This window comes from Branchiostoma lanceolatum, chromosome 1, assembly GCF_035083965.1.
Source record: "Branchiostoma lanceolatum isolate klBraLanc5 chromosome 1, klBraLanc5.hap2, whole genome shotgun sequence".
NCBI classification, from domain to species: Eukaryota; Metazoa; Chordata; class Leptocardii; order Amphioxiformes; family Branchiostomatidae; genus Branchiostoma; species Branchiostoma lanceolatum.
Genome location: NC_089722.1, coordinates 15,384,452 through 15,403,126, shown reverse-complemented (window position 1 = coordinate 15,403,126; position 18,675 = coordinate 15,384,452). Strand labels below are relative to the sequence as shown.

The window sequence follows — 18,675 nt, the reverse complement described above, 5'->3', positions numbered from 1 at the left end:
CTCATAAAAATGTTAAGTTGGACCAGTCCGTAAATAATAGCCAGTACAAGATAATGTACTAGCAGAGGTAGGCGGCCTTGGAACTGTAATTTTCTGTTGTTCCTTTGCATATTTTGTAAGTGTATAAAAATGTTGAGTTATGGACTGTAACGTTATAAATTGTAAGTTGGACCAGTCCGTAAATGATTGTACAAGACAATGTACTTGCCGAGGAAGGCGTCATCGGAACTAGCTGTAGTTTTCATTTTCTCTCCATATTTTGTAACTGTATACAAATGTTGAGTGACTGTATAAAGTGTAAGTTGGACCAGTCCGAAAATAATTGTACAAGACAATGTACTTGCAGAGGTAGGCGTCATTGGAACTGTCGTTTTTTGTCCCTTTGCATATAGTTTGCAAGTGTATAAAAATGTTGAGTTATGGACTGTATAAAGTGCATTAAAGTTGAACCGGTCCGAAAATAATTATACTAGAAAATGTACTTGCAGAGGTTGGTCTTGTCTTGTTGTTCTTTTGCATATTTTGTATATAATGTAAGTGTATAAAATGTTGAGTTTATGGACTGTAAAAAAAGAAGAAGTGTAAGTTGGACCAGTCCACCTGTTACATCCTGTCACATGACCCCAGCCCACACATGCGCACTGACGTCACCTCCACGACTGCAACTTTTTCCTCATGACGAGATAGTGTCGGCCGCCCGAAAATCCTCCGTTTTCCTCCCAAAACTTCCTCCTCCCAGCCGACACAGCCCCGCCAACACCATGTACTGGATCCTGGGAGTGCTTCTGGTCGCTTCTTGTGCCGTAGGACAAGGTAAGGGCGCGGAAACAGGCTCAGTTTCGAGAGAACTGCGAGCAGACGTCTTGTTTTCCATTTCGAACAAGGTGCCGAAACAAGTCGTCTGACCGACAGACTTGTTTGCTTACAAGAAACCATTTTTATGTTGACTGGTATATTTCGCATTCAAGAAGAAGAAAAATACAGTACATTTCTTTTGCTAATCAGGAACCACGTTAGAGGAACAGACATTGTTGCTGAAATGAATTAGATGATTTACTAAGTAATTTACGTGTTGTTTTTAATAAAAGACTGCCTACGTGTTCCATTTTACATATATTTTTTGACACGTTACTTTACTGCTACACCTGTTTTTTTTGCAGTGTGTTGACATTCTTGTCTATCTTTTTTTCCAGATATTACATGTTCCGACTATGACGGCGATTGTAACCTTTGTCAGACAAACAACTGTAGCTACGTCAACTGCACAATCACATCTGGTAAGTATATAATTTACGTCAATGCCATAAATATCTATAAAATTTCCAGCTATGATACAGGTAACGTTACTGAATTGTTTTGAAGGATTCTAGGGAACCTATGAAGGTTGGAGAAAGACTATACAACCCTTCAGTTTTGTAGCACAGAATAAGAACCAATTCAGCTATGTCAGCATGTCTACAGGTAAAGTAATAATTAGATTTATGCCTCCCTTAACCTTTACATTGAATGATGGATTATGAATATGAATCAGTTATGGTGTAACATATGTTGCCCTCGAACAAAAAGATATTGACGTTACAGTACTTCGTTTCAAAAGCTGCATAAGAATTGAGAAAAAATTTAGAATAAAAATTTTGAAAAATTTACATGAAAACGTACATGTATATGTATATATATATATATAACAACAACAACAACATATATGTGTATACCAAAACCAGATACACAGAACATTACCATTATTAGTTAGATTTTTAAAGCATTCAAATCTTTAAAGCTAGAGAAAGTCAGTGTATGTGTCAACAGCTAACTTTTTGATGCAACGTTAGCATGTTGAATCATCTTGGAGTCAGGTTAATTATTGCATCAGCTGTTCACATTCACACAGCAAACAGAAATGTAGCTTACAAAGGAAATATGTAGTTAACACACAGGTCTTTGTTTCTGCCCACCAGTATCCTTGTTAAATTTTAACTCGGCAAACTGTCGTCATCCGTGTGTACATGTAGTTGAGCCGTTCTTCAGTGAGGAGGGCCATTCCTAGCAACTCAACATTTCTGTGTGCCATTATAGTAGTTAAACGTGACGGAATACTGCTGTAGATATTTCACAAGCAAACATATGGTGGACAACGATTGATTATTGCCTAGGTGCCCCTATAAATTGGACCGCTGTCCCTACTGATTCAAGTGCAAGGAAGCAAATAAGTCTCAAGCAGGACCCTAAATGTATTTTGCAGGGATTGAAATACTGGGCGCATATGCACTTTTGTGCACCCAAAATTGGAGCCACCTAATTTTATACTCTGGGTACACCAAGTGTTGCACCTAGATATTTTTGAAGGCCTAGGTTCTATTGTACACTTAAATAGTAGACAACATATTATTGACATTCAAGTGTCAGAAAAATGATAAAAATTTTGATGTAATATCTTTTTTTAAATTTTGAAGTTGAGCTATAGAATTTTAGACTTAAACTCTGAAGAAAGGTAGTAAGGATTATGATTATGTTTTGCTGACATTGTACTTTATTTCATGTTATGCACCCAAAATCTTTTCTTTGCACCTAAATTTTTAGGTTACAGGTAGGTGCACCAAACTTGCACCAAGGAGGTTTAATCAGGCCTGATTAAACCTCCTTGCTTGCACACATTCTCAAAAATGAATTTCGAGCCCTGCGTACATACATGTACATGTAATACACATACATGTACATGTACATGTATGTACTGAAGTAGCCATAGGGGGTGTTTGAAGTTTTGAGATGGTCCCTGCCAATGGATTGCCTGTTCTAATCTTATGTTGGCCCTGGCCCATTGCCCAGGCTCTGGTCAGCTCTGTTTATCAATGACCCCCATCTGAAAGGGTCCGTGCCATAAATACCCCCTCTTTGGTTCCCCTAATCTACCTTTCAAGAAGATGGATTCATGTCAATAGATGGATCTCCACTCATAGGCCTAGGGTGCAGTTTCCAAGAATGATTTCACACTTGACTTAGCGACCATTGAAGTTCAAGTTTAGATGCTGGTTTCTGTTATCACTCAGTTGAAGCAAGGACATTTATATAGGGAAACTGGATACTCCTCAAAATTTATGTATTGGAGGTCGTGAAGACATATGGAATTGGAATCCGTCAATGATATGCCATGTATGTAATCTAAAATTCCAGTTGGCGACAAAGATATGCATATAGGAAGATTTGAAAGTATTGTTAACGCAGAAATAGCGGTAAATTGATTCTTTGGATCAATTTGTAGATTTTATTTGTCAATTCTTTTTTTTTCACGATTTATACTCAATACACCTAAAATTGTTGACAGAAAGAACACATTTTCTGAGGCAGCGGTTGACAATTTATTGCTGTTTCTAGGAGTTATTGAATTTGCTTGTGAATTCAATGGCCCCAACGACTCATTCTCATGCTTGAAAGCACTTCTTATCGAACCCTATCAAATAGTATACATAGGCTAAGGGTTGCCATCTGTTTGGTGAAATTTACCATGAAAAATTGCAGGGCTATTTCAAACATGTTATATTCCATTGTCAGAGAGAAATTAAACTCTCAGCACTCCCATTCTTGAATTTTGAGAAAGGAAAAGCCCTGAGTCTGAACAAGAAAAAAGGTGCCGCTGTGTTGTGCAATTTTGCCTTTCTCGTTTGCTTGCCAGAAAAGCTTTAGAACGTACTCAAACATCTAATGTAAATAAAACATGAGCAGGGCCCAAAATAACTTGTGGTTGTTAGCTTGCTGTCATGCTTTAAATCCTGGATCTATGCAGACAATCCTTTGGTTTTCTAAAGTTAGGTACTAAAACAGTGTGCATGTCCATATGGGTAATATTTCTGCCATTGCAGAACTTGCTGTAAGTCTTGAAGTGCCTGTGATGGCTTTATTTTCATGGATGACCTCATAGTCATACCTTGAACTGATGACACTGTCAGCATGAATTAAATATGTTTTCTATTACTGTAAAATAATTGCATTTAATTTCATGGTTTTAATTTCGCACTAAGGGGAAAATGGAACTTGTTTGCAGTGGTTTGAAGTTGTCGTCAGCGCTATACTATAGTCACATACTACTACTACTAACAGTATTGGACAAAAATGTTCACGGTGGTTTGAGGTTCGCGGTGAAACGATCGCCGTGAAAACTGCAGACATAAAACCATTAACATTTCTGCATTTACATACTACAGAATTGTTTCAACTGTGAATTTAAGATACCGCAAAACTTTCTTTAGGCTCCTTAAGTGCAAAGTGAAGTCCCCGCAAAAATAGATAAATTTACAGTATTGCTAAACCCCAGACAAACATGATCACATGGCAGTGAGTAATTTTCCGCTTTTAGCTTCCTTGTTCCTCTGTCAATATTTGTGTTGCTCCACACAGTGTTAAGTGTTTGTGTGAATTCCAATTGTATGACGTCGCTTATATATCTAGCAAAAGCCTTCGTCAAACATTGTTACTGAAATTAGTGAAAACCATTTGCCATCAGGGTGGTTAAACACTGTTTTTTATAACTTTTGAAATTTTTGTCTTTAGTTAGTTTTCTAGTTTCAGGTCTTTCTATGTGGTTTTTAGATCATGCATATATAAAGAGAATTCAAACTCTATAACTGGATAAAATATGGAGATTTATTTCCGGAAAGAAATCTCAAAATTTTATCCAGTTGTACTAACTTGTAGAGTTTGAATTCTCTTTATATAACCTTCACAAACGGATGTTGTATATATAGTTCAGAATTGGTACAGATTTTTTCAATGGGGATTTTCAGAATAAAAGTAATATGAATATTGCCAAAGTTTTAACAATCAGTTTTATTGATGCCCATCCGAAACGTCTGGCAAATAAAATTTTCAAAATATACAGTGCATTTTTGTATTATATTTGTTGTTTCCTTGGAAAAGGAATCTTTATGCAATATTTGTACTGATTTTCTTGTTTCAGGTGCAGAAGTGTTCAATTGCACAGCAAGTGGAAATGAGACTGACGCCTGTGCAAACCCAGTCACTGTCACAGAGTGTACAGGTACGGATGTCATTATACTGTACATGCACCTTTACATTGTACAGAAAGTATGATGCAACAGTATAAAACCCCAGGATTGTACAGCCATAAAAATTACTTTTCATTTGTTAAATCATAAATGTAGAGAATACTGTTCTTTAACCTTTAGCATACTGAAGTAGCTGTTTTGTACCCAGTTCCCTATTGGTTACAAAGTTAGGCAGCAGGGAGAAGGTTAACCCTGTCTTGCCAGAAATCTATTGGGGAGGTAGTGCTAGTAGTAGGCATGTCCTACAGTCTCATATATTAGTAGTAGCTTTAGTAGTAGTATTTTAAGTAGGACACTGCCTCCTGGAGCAGGCTGGATAAATCCCTCTTGATTTCAAACTCAAAGCATGAGGTACATGTAACTGGGAAGGCTTTAACGGCCTAAAGTTCTTATTTGATTTTGAGTTTTGATAATTTTCTCTGTTCCACCATCATTGTATCCGATTTTTCATACATTGCTGACATTTTTCTGAAAGTATAAAGTGTTGATTTATTAAAAAAAGTTATTGATGTTACACCCTCTTGACAAATTAATGGGTCTGGAAACTGAATGAGTTAATTATAACTTAATTGATTCTTTCCATATGTTTGCATGGACATGTGCCCCTCCCCCTGCTGTGGTGTAATGTTTGGTGATGGCTCACTCTTGCATATAGCTGTGACAGATGCTCCAGAAACAACTGCATCCCCCACTACTCAAGGTAAAGACTCCTCACTTATCTGTTACGTTTGTATGTACTGTACGCTTCTCAGTGTACAATGTAAGCCAAGGGGGCTTGTGAACTACCTGTATTTGGATATAAAAAAAATCATATATATATAATAGTGAAATATATTGTACATGTATTGTTGCATGTGCATGTCACTACTGTACAAAATCTAGCTTGTTGTTTGAATAGCATGTTTTGCATGATTGTAACTGGCTGTTTTGTTGTTTGTCTTGAATAATTGCATGTATGCTTTGTATTAAGCATGTTGCTCAATGTTAAATGTCATGTTACAATGTCTGTATTCTCCTTACCAACAAGGCTCACTCAGTCACTGACATATGGTAATGTACTGCAAAGACGGGCACAGGCTATTTTATGACTAAAAGTACTAGTCTTGGCTTAGTATGGTAAACACTAAACAGCAACCCTAAATTCTGTGATTGGTGCTGTGACCATCATGTGATAGTCATATCACTCACATTTGCCAGCCATGTTTGTTAACAGAACACAAAGTAACCCTGCCAAATTTACCAGGAATGGAAGCTTTGAAATGACAAATTTTTGGCCAGTAGGCAACTTTAGGCCACACCAATCTTATTTGTTGCCTCTCAGATTTTTTCAGAAAAAAATTGGAGCGACAGGGTGAAAAAAAAAAGAAGAAATTTTTGCGAATAGTTGGGGTGAACATAAGGGTTTACATAACATAAATCTAATAAGATGATTATTCAAGTTTCAGCTTTGTATGGCTCATTTTATGCCAAGCACCTCTTTATTTGATCTAGTACTATAATTTCAGTAACAAAATTACCTTTTACCATGTTATATATGGATTGACATTGAGAAATAGTTTTAATGAATGAAAAATTTATGATCAATGTGACCACACTTTTTAGGTATATGCAGGCCTTTATAATCTATTTTGGTGGCTATTGAGTTTTACAACTGAACAGATAGTAAAATTGGGAGTTAAAATTTGTGAATGGGAATAGTGACCCATTTTTTTTTTTAAATGGGAAAAACAGGACAGGCTATTCTGAGAAGCAACAAAATAGATTGGCATGGCCTTAGCAACAATTGTAAAGAATGGAAATTGTAAAGAATTAAAAAGTTCTGGTTAGCCCTTGTGCCATAGATGTAGTATCATATGTCAGTGGGTCAGGGGGTGACAATAAGGCCCTCTAAGTCTAACTACTGTGGTGTGTAATGCTATGGTGATGGTTTGCTCTTGTGTAGCTCCGACAACTCCGAATGTTACAACAACAGGGCAGACCACCCTGCCTCCTTCTACTCAAGGTAAAGGCACCTCCTTGTCTGTTTGTGGCACTTTTCAATGGAAATCCAAAGGGGGGTGGCAGATGGGTGTGTCGGGCAGGGGGTTGGGTGTGTATGTGAGCATGTTGGCATACGACAGCATAGTTTTTTCCTGATTCCTCAGTATTTGCTATCCTGCACCAGGATTGGAAGATGAGGGGAGATTTTTTGCAAAGACAGGAAAGCTTACTTTTATACCGTATTATGAATATCTATACAACCCTACTGCGACACTGAATATGGGATCTTGTCATGCAAATCTGTGACAATGGTCCATGATATTGTCATATCCTGGGCTAATATTGTATCCAAATGGAAACATTATGTCTACTACACTAGTCAAAGTCAAAGCTCTCATCTTGACTTGCGCCTGTGTGCAAATGTGTCACGATGTTTAAATGTATCCGTGAATAGTTTCAGGTTGGTAAGTCACTGAGTAAAAAGACTCTTTTTTACACAACCAAGAGATTTATTCCACCAACGTTAACGTTTCGGTGACCATCTGTCACCCTCTTCAAGGCAATTCTATTTCTATGTGAACCAGTCTAAATGGCCTTGAAGAAGGTGACAGATGGTCACCGAAACGTCGGTGGAATAAATCTCTTGGTTGTGTAAAAAAGAGTTTTTTTATTCAGTTTAAAATGTATGTACATGTATATGCAGCCAATGCGTCTGTTATGCATGCATCCATGAAACACTATTTTGAATTGGAAGAAATCTATTAAATGTCTTGTACACATACTTATGAGAGATGATCATAAAAAGTAAGTAAGTTGACCCCAAAATGATTTCGTTAAATGTCATAAAATTGAATAGGCTTTTTGGTTTTTACATCTAGGGCCTGCCAAGCAAGGGCAATTGCAAGGTATACAATATGAACAAGATGTACATGTAACTGAATCTCCCAGCTGTATCAGAATAACTGCTGGGACAAAGACTTTTCTTGTTTCTTTGTCTTTCTGTGTTTGTATCCTGACTTAGCCACTGTACAATACGATGAAGATTAACATATAGAATCTCTTTCCAAGTTAACAGTTTGTATTTACTCCTTGGTGTTAGCAATGCATGTAAACTAACTCAATTGTTCTTCAAGGCAGCCATTCCTATTGATAATAGTTTGTTACAAATAATTAAGTTTGGCATGCTGTTTCTTGTTACAGTTGGAACCTCTTTCCAAGTTAGAAGCATGCTTTGCATCTTTGCATTTCAAAGTTGTCCTTACTTGTTCTCTTGTTGGGTTGAAAACCTGCCACTCCTTTGTATTTAACTGTTCAGTTTATAATTACATGTGAAGTTGGTGATGTCTTGCATGCATCGTTGTTTAAATCTTGTCTGGACTTCTTTGTATGTAACTGGTTCAGTTTATTTGTGAATCTGGTTACATGTATGTCTTGCATGCATCCTCATTTTAATCAAGTGTATGGACTAACATACATTGAAGGCACCATTTTTAATGCACATAAGGAAAATTTACAGCACCCAAAAGCTCATGCTACACCTATTGCCACATTGCTACACCCCGCAAATGTGGAAAGTTTGACTTTTTGATGTAATTTTTTATCAGTGTAAATGTAAAACAAAATGGGGAGGGTATGGGCAGACAGTAGAACTTGATAGCCTATCAAGGCCATGAATTAAGGGTAACTTTTTTTTATTATTATCAAAAAGGGTTTAAACCTGCCTACCCTGGGAAGTTTTCATCTACAAGTGTCCATGTTAGAATCTACTATCTGCCTATACCTCCTCAGGGTTTCGTATTGATAGGTGCCATACATGTACATGTGTGTGTTTAGCCTGTTGTGGAAGCATTATGTGTTTTATCTTCCAGCCAATACTACAGCCAAACCTACCACGCCTACGCCGAGCACACAGCCAGAGAAAACAACTCCTGGGCCGTCGGCCGGCCCTACAAGTAGCCCACAGATGGGAGGTTTTGACGCCGCGAGCTTCATCGGAGGTATCGTCCTCTGCGGCGGGCTGATAGCGCTAATCTTCTTCGGCTGCAAGTTTTGGAAGTCCCGCTCCTCTCCAAACTACCACACGTTGTAAGTAGAACGTCAGTCTCCACGACAAAGTGCCTACATTACTGGTTGGTGATCTTGTACGATTGCTGGTTGTTTCCTACCCATCTTTGGCTCCAAAAAGGTGAAATTGAAAAGAAGCAAAATTACATCTTCATTGGGATAAACTCAACAAAAAAAGCAATCTAGAATTTAGCGTGCGTTGGATTGGTTTTATCAGTAGCACACTTATTGAAGGGTATTCATTCAAGTTAAAGCACATTTTGCTACATGAAAGAGCCTACTTCTACAAATGGTTTGGGTGTATTTAGACTGGGGTTACATAATGCATGTCTGTCTGCCATGAAAATCTTCATCACAAAATGTTGTCGGCACTACTACTAGTATCTCTTCGAAAATTATTGCAGTCATATTTGTCTTATGATTACATCAATGAAAGCAGAGCGAACGCAGTAACAACAGCATTCAAGAGCAGTTTTTAGCGTAGCTTTCTGATGGTACTTTTTCAGTTATACAGTGTCCAAGCTTGGGTTTGCTCTAGAAATATTAAAATTTAACTGCAGAGAGACAAACAACTCCCAACAATACCAAAGCTTTGTACAGCAGAATTTACAAAGTTTGACAATTGTACAGTTAGGACTGATTCTCAACTAACATCAGATTCTATAACAACAAGAACTATTTAGTGCTTGCCATGGAAATAAAATGCAGAGAAACATTCCTTGCCCTAGGAAAAGTTCTCTTTAAATTAGTCGTTTATTGCACCACAGTTTTTCAAGGTAATGTTTACTACGAGGAAACTAGTTGGAAGGATAAAAATGTTTTCTGTCGCAAAAAGGGTTAATGTGACGGCTTGAAAGGAATATGTTTATGAATGAGATTCAATACTCAAGTAGAAACATGCTTCCCTCCTTTTCTTCCTGACATAATAGTTGATCTGAGATTTATGAATGACATCTGCATATTTCAAGCACTAGTAACCTCTAGCAGGCTTTCCATTGTGTTTTTTGGTCAACAATGCATATCATATTGTGATTATGTAGATATATGATATTTTCATTTGCTGCCTTACAGATATAAATTCTACAGACAATCACTTTAGAAAAGTCTCTTATTGCGTGTTATTTGATGTTTTTGTCAAGAATGATTATTCATAGCTGGAGTCTATAAATGGGAAACTTTCAGAGTCATAATTGAAAGTATGGTGTTGGTTTTGTAGATGTATTGTACATAGAGTTAGAAGAGTATATTTTGCTGTAAGTAATTTCTGCTGATGAATATTTGCTGGCATTGTTAGCTGTTATTCAAATGTGATTTCAGTTAATTTGAATTTTGCAATATGCTGTTGTTGAACAAAGTTGACCCCAAAGTTTTAAGACTAAGAGCAGCTGTATGTAGTTGATAAAGCCTTAAATTCTTAGGTCCTTAAACAAATTTCCAATTTTTGCAATAAAAATTGTCATATCTCTCATCAAAATTTTTCTGTTAACGTAGAGCTACTTCCAGCTTTCTAAAAATTACTTGCCTTTTCAGAAATTTTGAAATTCCATAAAATATGTATCAGGATGTAAGATTTGCTGTCTTTGGGAAAAAAAGTCCTATCTGTAATGTTAAAATCTGTACGAATCTACATGCCAGTGATTAAATGTTGATAATGAATATCACATTTTGTGGTCTCTTCCTTTCAAACTTGTTTTTTTCTTATGTTAAAGGCTACTTTTGTATCTTTGATCAGCATTAATTTGTAGTTTGCTGCCAGGTTAATTTGAGTATTACATATTTCCAGAAATATCAAATCAAAGCAGATATTACTGATCGTGAAGTATTGTCAATCAAAAAAGTACAATCAGTGACAACACCCGAGGAAGTTTTGCCCAATTACTATTTATGTTGAATACTTTTTCTTTAAGTTTTCCGTCTTTATATCCCACTTAAATCCTTCCTTCTTCTGTTCTACCTAGGCCAACATAGGACCCGTTGCGGCCTCTCCTTCTTTCCTGACTTTTCTGAACAAACTGTGGTAAAACAAACCCCTTTGAGTATTCTGTTTTCCATATGCATGCTTTTCTTTCTTTTGGCTCGCACGTTTTTTGTTTCAGCCTGTTTTCACCTTTGTTTAAAATGCCTTTAAGTTATAGATGTCATGCAAGACTTCCGTGGAATATTATATCCACTAAATGTTGCTGTGTGCGAGTTCTAGTACGCCTTCTTTGGCAAAAAAATGTCTAAAAGCGGAGTGGTTTGATGTAGTGGGTTTTTATTATGTCAAATGTGCAGACAATCAGAGTCTATTGACCTCAATAGCATGGTTTTCCCCATTGTGGTGTAGTCATTTGTACTCACCAGTGCTTGTCATTAAGTAAACGATACACTCTTAATTAGTTATTGATTCTGAAGAGTGTCATGAAGCAATGCCAGCATGCTTTTAGTGGATAATGACTGGAACTTCACAGGACCTGCCTCTGTATGAGTTTGAATGGAGACAATGAAGTAACTGTTTAGTGCATATTGAATTGGATGTTCCAACTCACCCAGACTTTTACTGTTAGAGCAAGTTGTGACTTCTATTGTTATGCTGCAGTTGAACCCTGAATGTATTGTATTCAAACATTGGTTTGAAATGATATTTGTAATAACAGTGCGTGCTTGTGCACCTGTAGGTATTGATAATATTATCATGGCATTTTTGTTATCGTCCAAACTTTATGTATATCTGTGAAAGGTTGCACATGTAGAGATTTATATATTAGCTGTCAGAACAGAAATTTTATCAGAATTTGAAAAGCAATACACTTACTGTTATACTACTACCATACCCTGTCCAATGCCAATAATGTAATGTGTTAGCTTAGCTTATCAATTTGATATTAGATCAGGGCTATCTCCAGGTTTAAATTGTTTTCCGTCCCACTCATTGTTTAGGAGCCCATGTTTTTGATTTTCAATGTTGAATCTGTCATTCCAAGCTTACAAAAATGCATTTTTTGGACGGACAGGGTTGAAATTTTTTCCGTCCCAACAAGCAAATTTCTGTCCTGGGACGGAGGGACGGGTCCTGGAGACAGCCCTGTAGTAGATCGAGGAAGAAAATAATTTTGATCTCCCTGAGATTATATTGTTTATATTAGGTGTTTTACAAAAAGTGCATCAAGATGTCATAGTGTCAGTAGGCATATAGCATGTCCTGTATTTATCATATGGATTTTTCCCTGTGCCTTCTTGTTGTATGCCAAATAAATGCTGCTTGACACAAAGATTGCTGTCTTGAATGCAAGTCACTGTAAAGCATGATAATCGACTGGAAAATAAACAAGTGTGTACATGTGATGGCTGTGTACATGTACACATTTTCTTAACAACACATCAAGCTTGCATGGGAATGGACTGTTCTTCAAAGCATGGTGTCCTCAAGAGACAAGTGGATTTGTACGAAGGCTAAAACATTTTGATGCTATGAGATGTATGATGTCATGAGAAAGGAGGGAAGCATGCCTTGAGAAATGATTATTAAATCGTCATAATTCTACATTTTCTTTCCTCATTGCAGTTGCATTTCAGAATTTTAAAACATACTAAACTTATGATACAATGCTAAAATTTTCTCCAACACTACACTAAACTTAGTTAACCATTGACTCAAATAAGTTGGAAACAACAAAGTTAGACTAATTTTGCCACATCATAAGCTTTTGTACTGTTGGGGTTGGTACGGTATTGCACGAAAATGCAGCAGCTCTTGAAATTTTTTGTAGAAAAATGAAATGTAGATTGAAGTTCTGATGCATTGCAAATCAAAATTTTTCTCAGAATTTGATCCATTGCTTAAGGATATTTATGATCATTGTACTAACTTGTGTTTAGCATTGCAGTTAAGAAAAAGCAAAACAGGACTTAATATACAGTTTTCACAAAGACATGTTCCATGTATCTTTTTTTAAATTTTATCCAATGAATAACATCTTATTTACTAGAAATTTCACCATGCTGTCCCTCCTACCTCATGACTATGTACATTGTATTTCCTTAAAACACCCTTAACAAACATCTTGCCAATACTTTGCTAAGAAGTAAAGTAACATTTAAGTATCGGCCATTATACAAAAAAGACGAAAGAACTCAGGTCCTGCTAATAGCGGTTTTCATTGGTCACCAGTCACATGATGTGTCAGTTCTTGCCCATTAACTTCTTCACACAGTAGCTCAGTGTCGTTCGGTCGGAAAGAAGCCAAGAGGAAGCACACATCAAAACCTCCTGCAAAGGTAAGAGTACTGTGTTTGTCTCATGAACGGACTACAAAAGGTACAAAATGTCACTAGGGGGCCCAGAATCTAATTATTTCCAGGTATCGTCAACAGCTACCCACATATCAAATATCAATACAATCCATCAAGGTTTTCTTGAGTTATGCTGTTCATCCACACTCTCACACATACATACATATTACATAAACACAAAATATTTAATACAAACGCTACCCAAAACATAACCATCTTAGCAAACTTTAAGGTAAGTCAATATTGCAAATATATGGGAAATGTAGGAAATGAAATCTGATACGGGTATCGGCCTGCAAAAATCATATATCATAGAATTTTAAGACCAATGAGACATTTGCATGGTCGTCTCCCATGTGACTGATGTACGCATTGTCTTCATGGCTGAAGTCTTCTGCTGATCCTGTAGTAATAACAGAATACATTCCTCAGAATTCCGTTGATTATCAAATAAGCAATGCCAAATTATACACTGCTAACGCAAGCATTATCCTTGATTATGGTGATGCAAGCTGAAGTGATTGTCACAGTCAGAGCTGTCTCCAGCTTTATAAGTCTTTTTCAGTCCCTCTCTTTTTTATGGAGCCCATGTTGTTGATTTTCCTTGGTAAAATGGTCATTTTAGGCTTACAACAATACATTTTCATCAATTCCATGCCAAGAAATTCAGAGTTTTTGGACAGACTGAAATTTTCTTCATCCCAACAAGCAAATTTCTGTCTCGGGACAGAGGGACTGATCCTGGAGACAGCCCTGCTTACACTTTTGATAATCAGATGGCCTGTGTTTCAAGAGACGCAGTGCAGTGCAGTAAGGTGTTACATTTTTGTAATTTTTTTTCCTTGGAGATTTTGACCTTTATTCTCCACACGTTACTGACAGCTGTCAATTAGCGCGGATGACATCATAGAGGCAGAAGACCCGACCACAGACACCCTGGATCACCATGTGGGGGTCCTCAGGGTAAGGCACACAAACTTTCCACTTTTCTTTATATTCAAAATACATGTATATCCCCACAACTTTTTCAACCTTCAAGGCTATTAGAAAATTTTGCTTCAGGACACATTTCCTCATACTATGAATGTAATGTGAGTTTCTATCCATATAACTTGGCATGGACACATGTATCTTCGAAGGTATCCACAGAAATTTGATACCATACAGCACCTGTAGAGTTTGAGAATACTCTCCAAGCAGATGTGTAGCCCTAGCTTGTATTCTTTACGTCTTTTAGGCATTGCTGTCAGGCTTTCTATTTTGGCAGCCAATCAAGCATGAACAGAAAACAAAAAGCTGACAAAATACATGTAGAAAGCCCGCTAAATATGCCTAAAAGACATAAAAAACAAGCCAGAGCCAAACCTCTGCTCAAAGAGTATCTGAGAACAGGATATCTTATAGAGATAGGAAAAGACTTTTATTAATTTCCAAATTCCTCTATTTACAGATATATGATGATGAAGAGGACCAAGATCACATAAGGTCTGGCCTACCGGAGTCAGACAGGGACAGAGGAAGGAATGTTAGTGCAGAGAGAGAACGTGGAACCATACCCCAAGACTTCATGGTGAGGGAGTTTCATGATGAACCAAGTGATGAGGAACCAAGTGACGATGAGATGCTAGCCTATTGAGGCAAAAGCAATAAAGTATGGATTTTGCAGAATTGAAATTGTGACTTTTACCAAAACTGCACATTTCAATGCAAACCCTAAAAGAAAACGGGGGGTTCTGAGATGAAAAAAACTGTTCACATGTGCCTGTATTCTAGTAACTTTCTTTTGACTTTTGCTGTAACCAGTTAGGCCCCCATTCCACTAGACTGCAATCATGCTGCAACCTCACTGTGACCTTCATATACATTGGATTTCTGTATCCCTTGATGTCATGATTTGAATATCATGCAAAATGTAACAGTATGAATGAAGAGATAACAAAAGACACATAGAAAGATTTGTTTTTTATCTATGAAGTTCCTTGAGCGATGTGTGAAATCGCTTAGTTGGCCGCTGTAGTAAAATGGGGTTGTTACAGTGTTATCATAAGTGCAAAGATTGGCACATAAGGAAGAAAAGGCTGTCCAACTGATGCTTTGGTTTAAGACAGTAATATGCTTTGATAAAAAAAGCTTAAAGTTGAAAATGTTTTTTTGTTGAAATGATACCAACTAAAAAGACAAAATTGCAAGGCTGGGGTTTATATACTCAAGCCATTAAGCTTGCCTTTGTTGTCCTCTAGATCTGATGCACTTTTTGTTTGAAGGTGCTTCTATATTTTCTGTGTTTGTCATACTGTCAATTAGTTAAGCTTTCTAAACAAACTGTGCAATTCATTTTGTTAGGATCATTTTCCATATGTGAACATACATGTAACACATCATTGTTATGTTTACAAATGTTAGCATGAACTCTGGCATTTATAATGTACTTGAATCTGTGAAAGAAAGCACTTTGCAATCCTGAAGGAACTTTTAAGGAACTTAAAAAAAAAAGGCTTTCATGTGCAGTGCCTATTGATGTTGGTTGGTGATACACAAAATACTTTGATGTGAGCTGTGCAGTCTACTGAACTGTGCAATCTTGGTACTAAAGTTTGTCACAAGACAGAGACATTTAAGTGATTCAGCTGTGTATTGTTGACATATATATATATGTAAAGTGCCATTGTTGAATATTACTTTTTTGATGCCGAGAATTATGTTCATGTAGAGGTCAAGGTTTTTGCTATGGCTGCATATAACAGTTAGCTATTTTTGTAACGCATAAAAAGGAAGACCAAAGAAACTTGCTTAACCTCGTGCTCTTGTATATACTTTATATAGCACGATCCAGTGGCTGCAAGCATTGTAGGTACAATCAGATACTGTCAAGAAAGCTAGGTCGAAAAGTTAAAAGATTCTAGATGTAACTTTTTATTTTGTTTCTCTAGTCTAGCTACATCAGTTATTGTCTTGAAGAGGATGATAGTTTTTTGACTACAACTAGAACGTGTTATGTATTAAAAAGGTGGCTTATTTTATACTTTTCTTACTACGGTTATGAAGGTCTTGTTTACTCAATAAGATTGCAATTTAGACTGAGTTTCTAGGTTTAAGCTAACAAATTATTGATAAGAAAGTATATCTACATTTGCCAAATGTTTCCCAGAAAAGTTATTCAAGGAGCTTTGCAAAAGGACTAATAATTTTGATTATGTGATAATTGCTTCCATATGTATTATTAGAATATTTTGTATATCTATAGTTACTAGTACTGTATTCAGGAAGGATGTTTCTCAAGAAGGATGTGCCACGCCCTCTATCACATTCCAATGGTACTGCATGTGCCGATTGCTTTGGTATTGCAGTATACAGTTTATGCAGTCTTTTGTTGTACCATTTTTGCTTGGAATTATATTTAGGAAAGGTAAGGGGATTAGAGGTCAAGCTTATTAGTTTGTTTTTTGTATCTATGCACACAATTAATCAAAATGTTTATTGCAATATAATTGATATGGTTTGAATTGAATGAAATATGCTATATTGTACTGACAGAAAGTTGTAAGAATTACTTGGCTTGTAGTGATAAGATTTAACACTCATGTAAAATTCCAGTGTGATCTGGAGGTTATATGCTCAATTGCCAAACAATTTATATGATGAATATTATTTGGACATTATGACAACTATTGAATAAAATGCTTTTTCATGCTTAAATTCTGCCATTCAAAAGTGTACAGATCATATTACAACTAGAGTTCCACGTCCTCATACCTTCGGCAAATGATAATACAAGTAACCTTTTTGAGCGACATTTTATAAATGTTTCCCATTGATAAGGTCATCATTTTGATAGATTCTCTCAGTTGATCATCTTCACTACCCAAATACATTTGTAACCCATGTTATTCGAAGTATGAAAGTCTTATCTTTGCAAAGAAGGCTATTGTAGCATTTTCTCACATAGTATGTAAACTAGACCCTGATTTACATGATTTATATCTTATAATGTTCACCTTTACTTAGCTTCGAATGCCACAAGTATTAGATTCCGATTATTTGCCACTAGGGAATAATAGTATATTCTCACTAATTATGTAAATAATGTCTTGATTTGCATAATTGATATCTATCTATATTCCTTTTTCAGTTGCATATGTCCCATTTTTTAAAGTCCTATCATGAAATGCACCGGATTTATATACTTTCCTCATTATCAACGTGAGCTAGATTCAAATTTGCGCCGTTAGAATTTTATCATATAGATCATCATTATAGCTATCAACGTACCAAAAATCATGAAAATCCGTCAAACCCCTCTAAATATATGGAGCGCCGTCGGGGTCAAAAGGTGAAAACACGTCGCGCGCGAAGAAAACACGTAGCGCGTGAAAAGAAATTAAAGACGGAGAGAGAGAAAAAAACGTATAAAACATATGTTCGTGAAATAATATCAGGTGTATTTGCAGCCAGTGCCACAGGCAGGTACCCAATGTGTAGGGCAATGAAAAATCATACGGTTTTACTTGGTACAGTGTTGATGGCGAGTGTTTCTTATTGTAGCAATTATTGTACACATCTTGCAATCTCTTTTTCCGTTAGTTTTGTAACAAAAATACTGGGAAATGGATTAATTATAAGGATTGCTTGCATGTTGAGAAAGTAACGAAACATAACAGGAAAATCTTAGTTAGTCCTGCTGTTGTAGGTTGATTGATTCCATGGACTTGCTTTACAATCTGAATGGTGATTAAATAAAGTTTGAAATCACAACACTGAAGTAACACACTGACGTCCCAGACAGAAAAATAGCTTACGTACTTAAATTGCATACACACTGCTGTTATTCACATTTCAAGGCTACCACACTAGAGTCACTTCTACTATACTTAATGCTACCTCATTTGGAGGTGTAATTGATATCTCGACACATCAACATTTGCATATTCACTTGATGACCTTCTTGCAAGTGATTTCTTTATTAGATTTTTGTCACTACTTGACCAGAAATTACTTTATCCGTTAAAAAAAGCAAGCAAACTGATTCACCTAAAATAGTTCGAAAAAGTAGACTTCATTTCCACTCTCAATACAACATTTCTGTCCCCGACATCATTTCCCCTCTCAGGAAATATTTTCTATCCCCCGACTTAATTTCCCCTCTCAGGTAATATTTTCTATCCCCCGACTTTATTTCCTATCTCATGTAATCTTTTCTATCCCCCGACTTTATTTCCTATCTCATGTAATATTTTCTATCCCCCGACTTTATTTCCTATCTCATGTAATGTTTTCTATCCCCCTACTCTATTTCCTCTCTCAT

General features: G+C 36.4%; 1 protein-coding gene across 5 annotated transcripts; it reads left to right on the top strand.

Annotated features, from left to right (window-relative positions):
* The first annotated feature begins 602 nt into the window (after nucleotides 1–602).
* On the top strand, nucleotides 603–17,069 carry LOC136436929 (porimin-like). 5 transcript variants are annotated; one of them, XM_066431337.1, is made up of 10 exons: nucleotides 603–813; nucleotides 1,194–1,277; nucleotides 4,949–5,029; nucleotides 5,713–5,757; nucleotides 7,000–7,059; nucleotides 7,916–7,942; nucleotides 8,906–9,122; nucleotides 13,295–13,358; nucleotides 14,256–14,336; nucleotides 14,824–17,069. In XM_066431337.1, the coding sequence occupies exons 1-10, from the start codon at nucleotides 618–620 to the stop codon at nucleotides 15,007–15,009; spliced, it is 1,041 nt and encodes a 346-aa protein (XP_066287434.1). In that variant the 5' UTR covers nucleotides 603–617; the 3' UTR covers nucleotides 15,010–17,069. The 5 variants fall into 5 exon arrangements, with proteins under 5 accessions (XP_066287434.1, XP_066287442.1, XP_066287458.1 ...); XM_066431345.1 differs by lacking the exon at nucleotides 7,916–7,942; XM_066431361.1 differs by lacking the exons at nucleotides 5,713–5,757; nucleotides 7,000–7,059.
* Nucleotides 17,070–18,675: the final 1,606 nt, after the last annotated feature.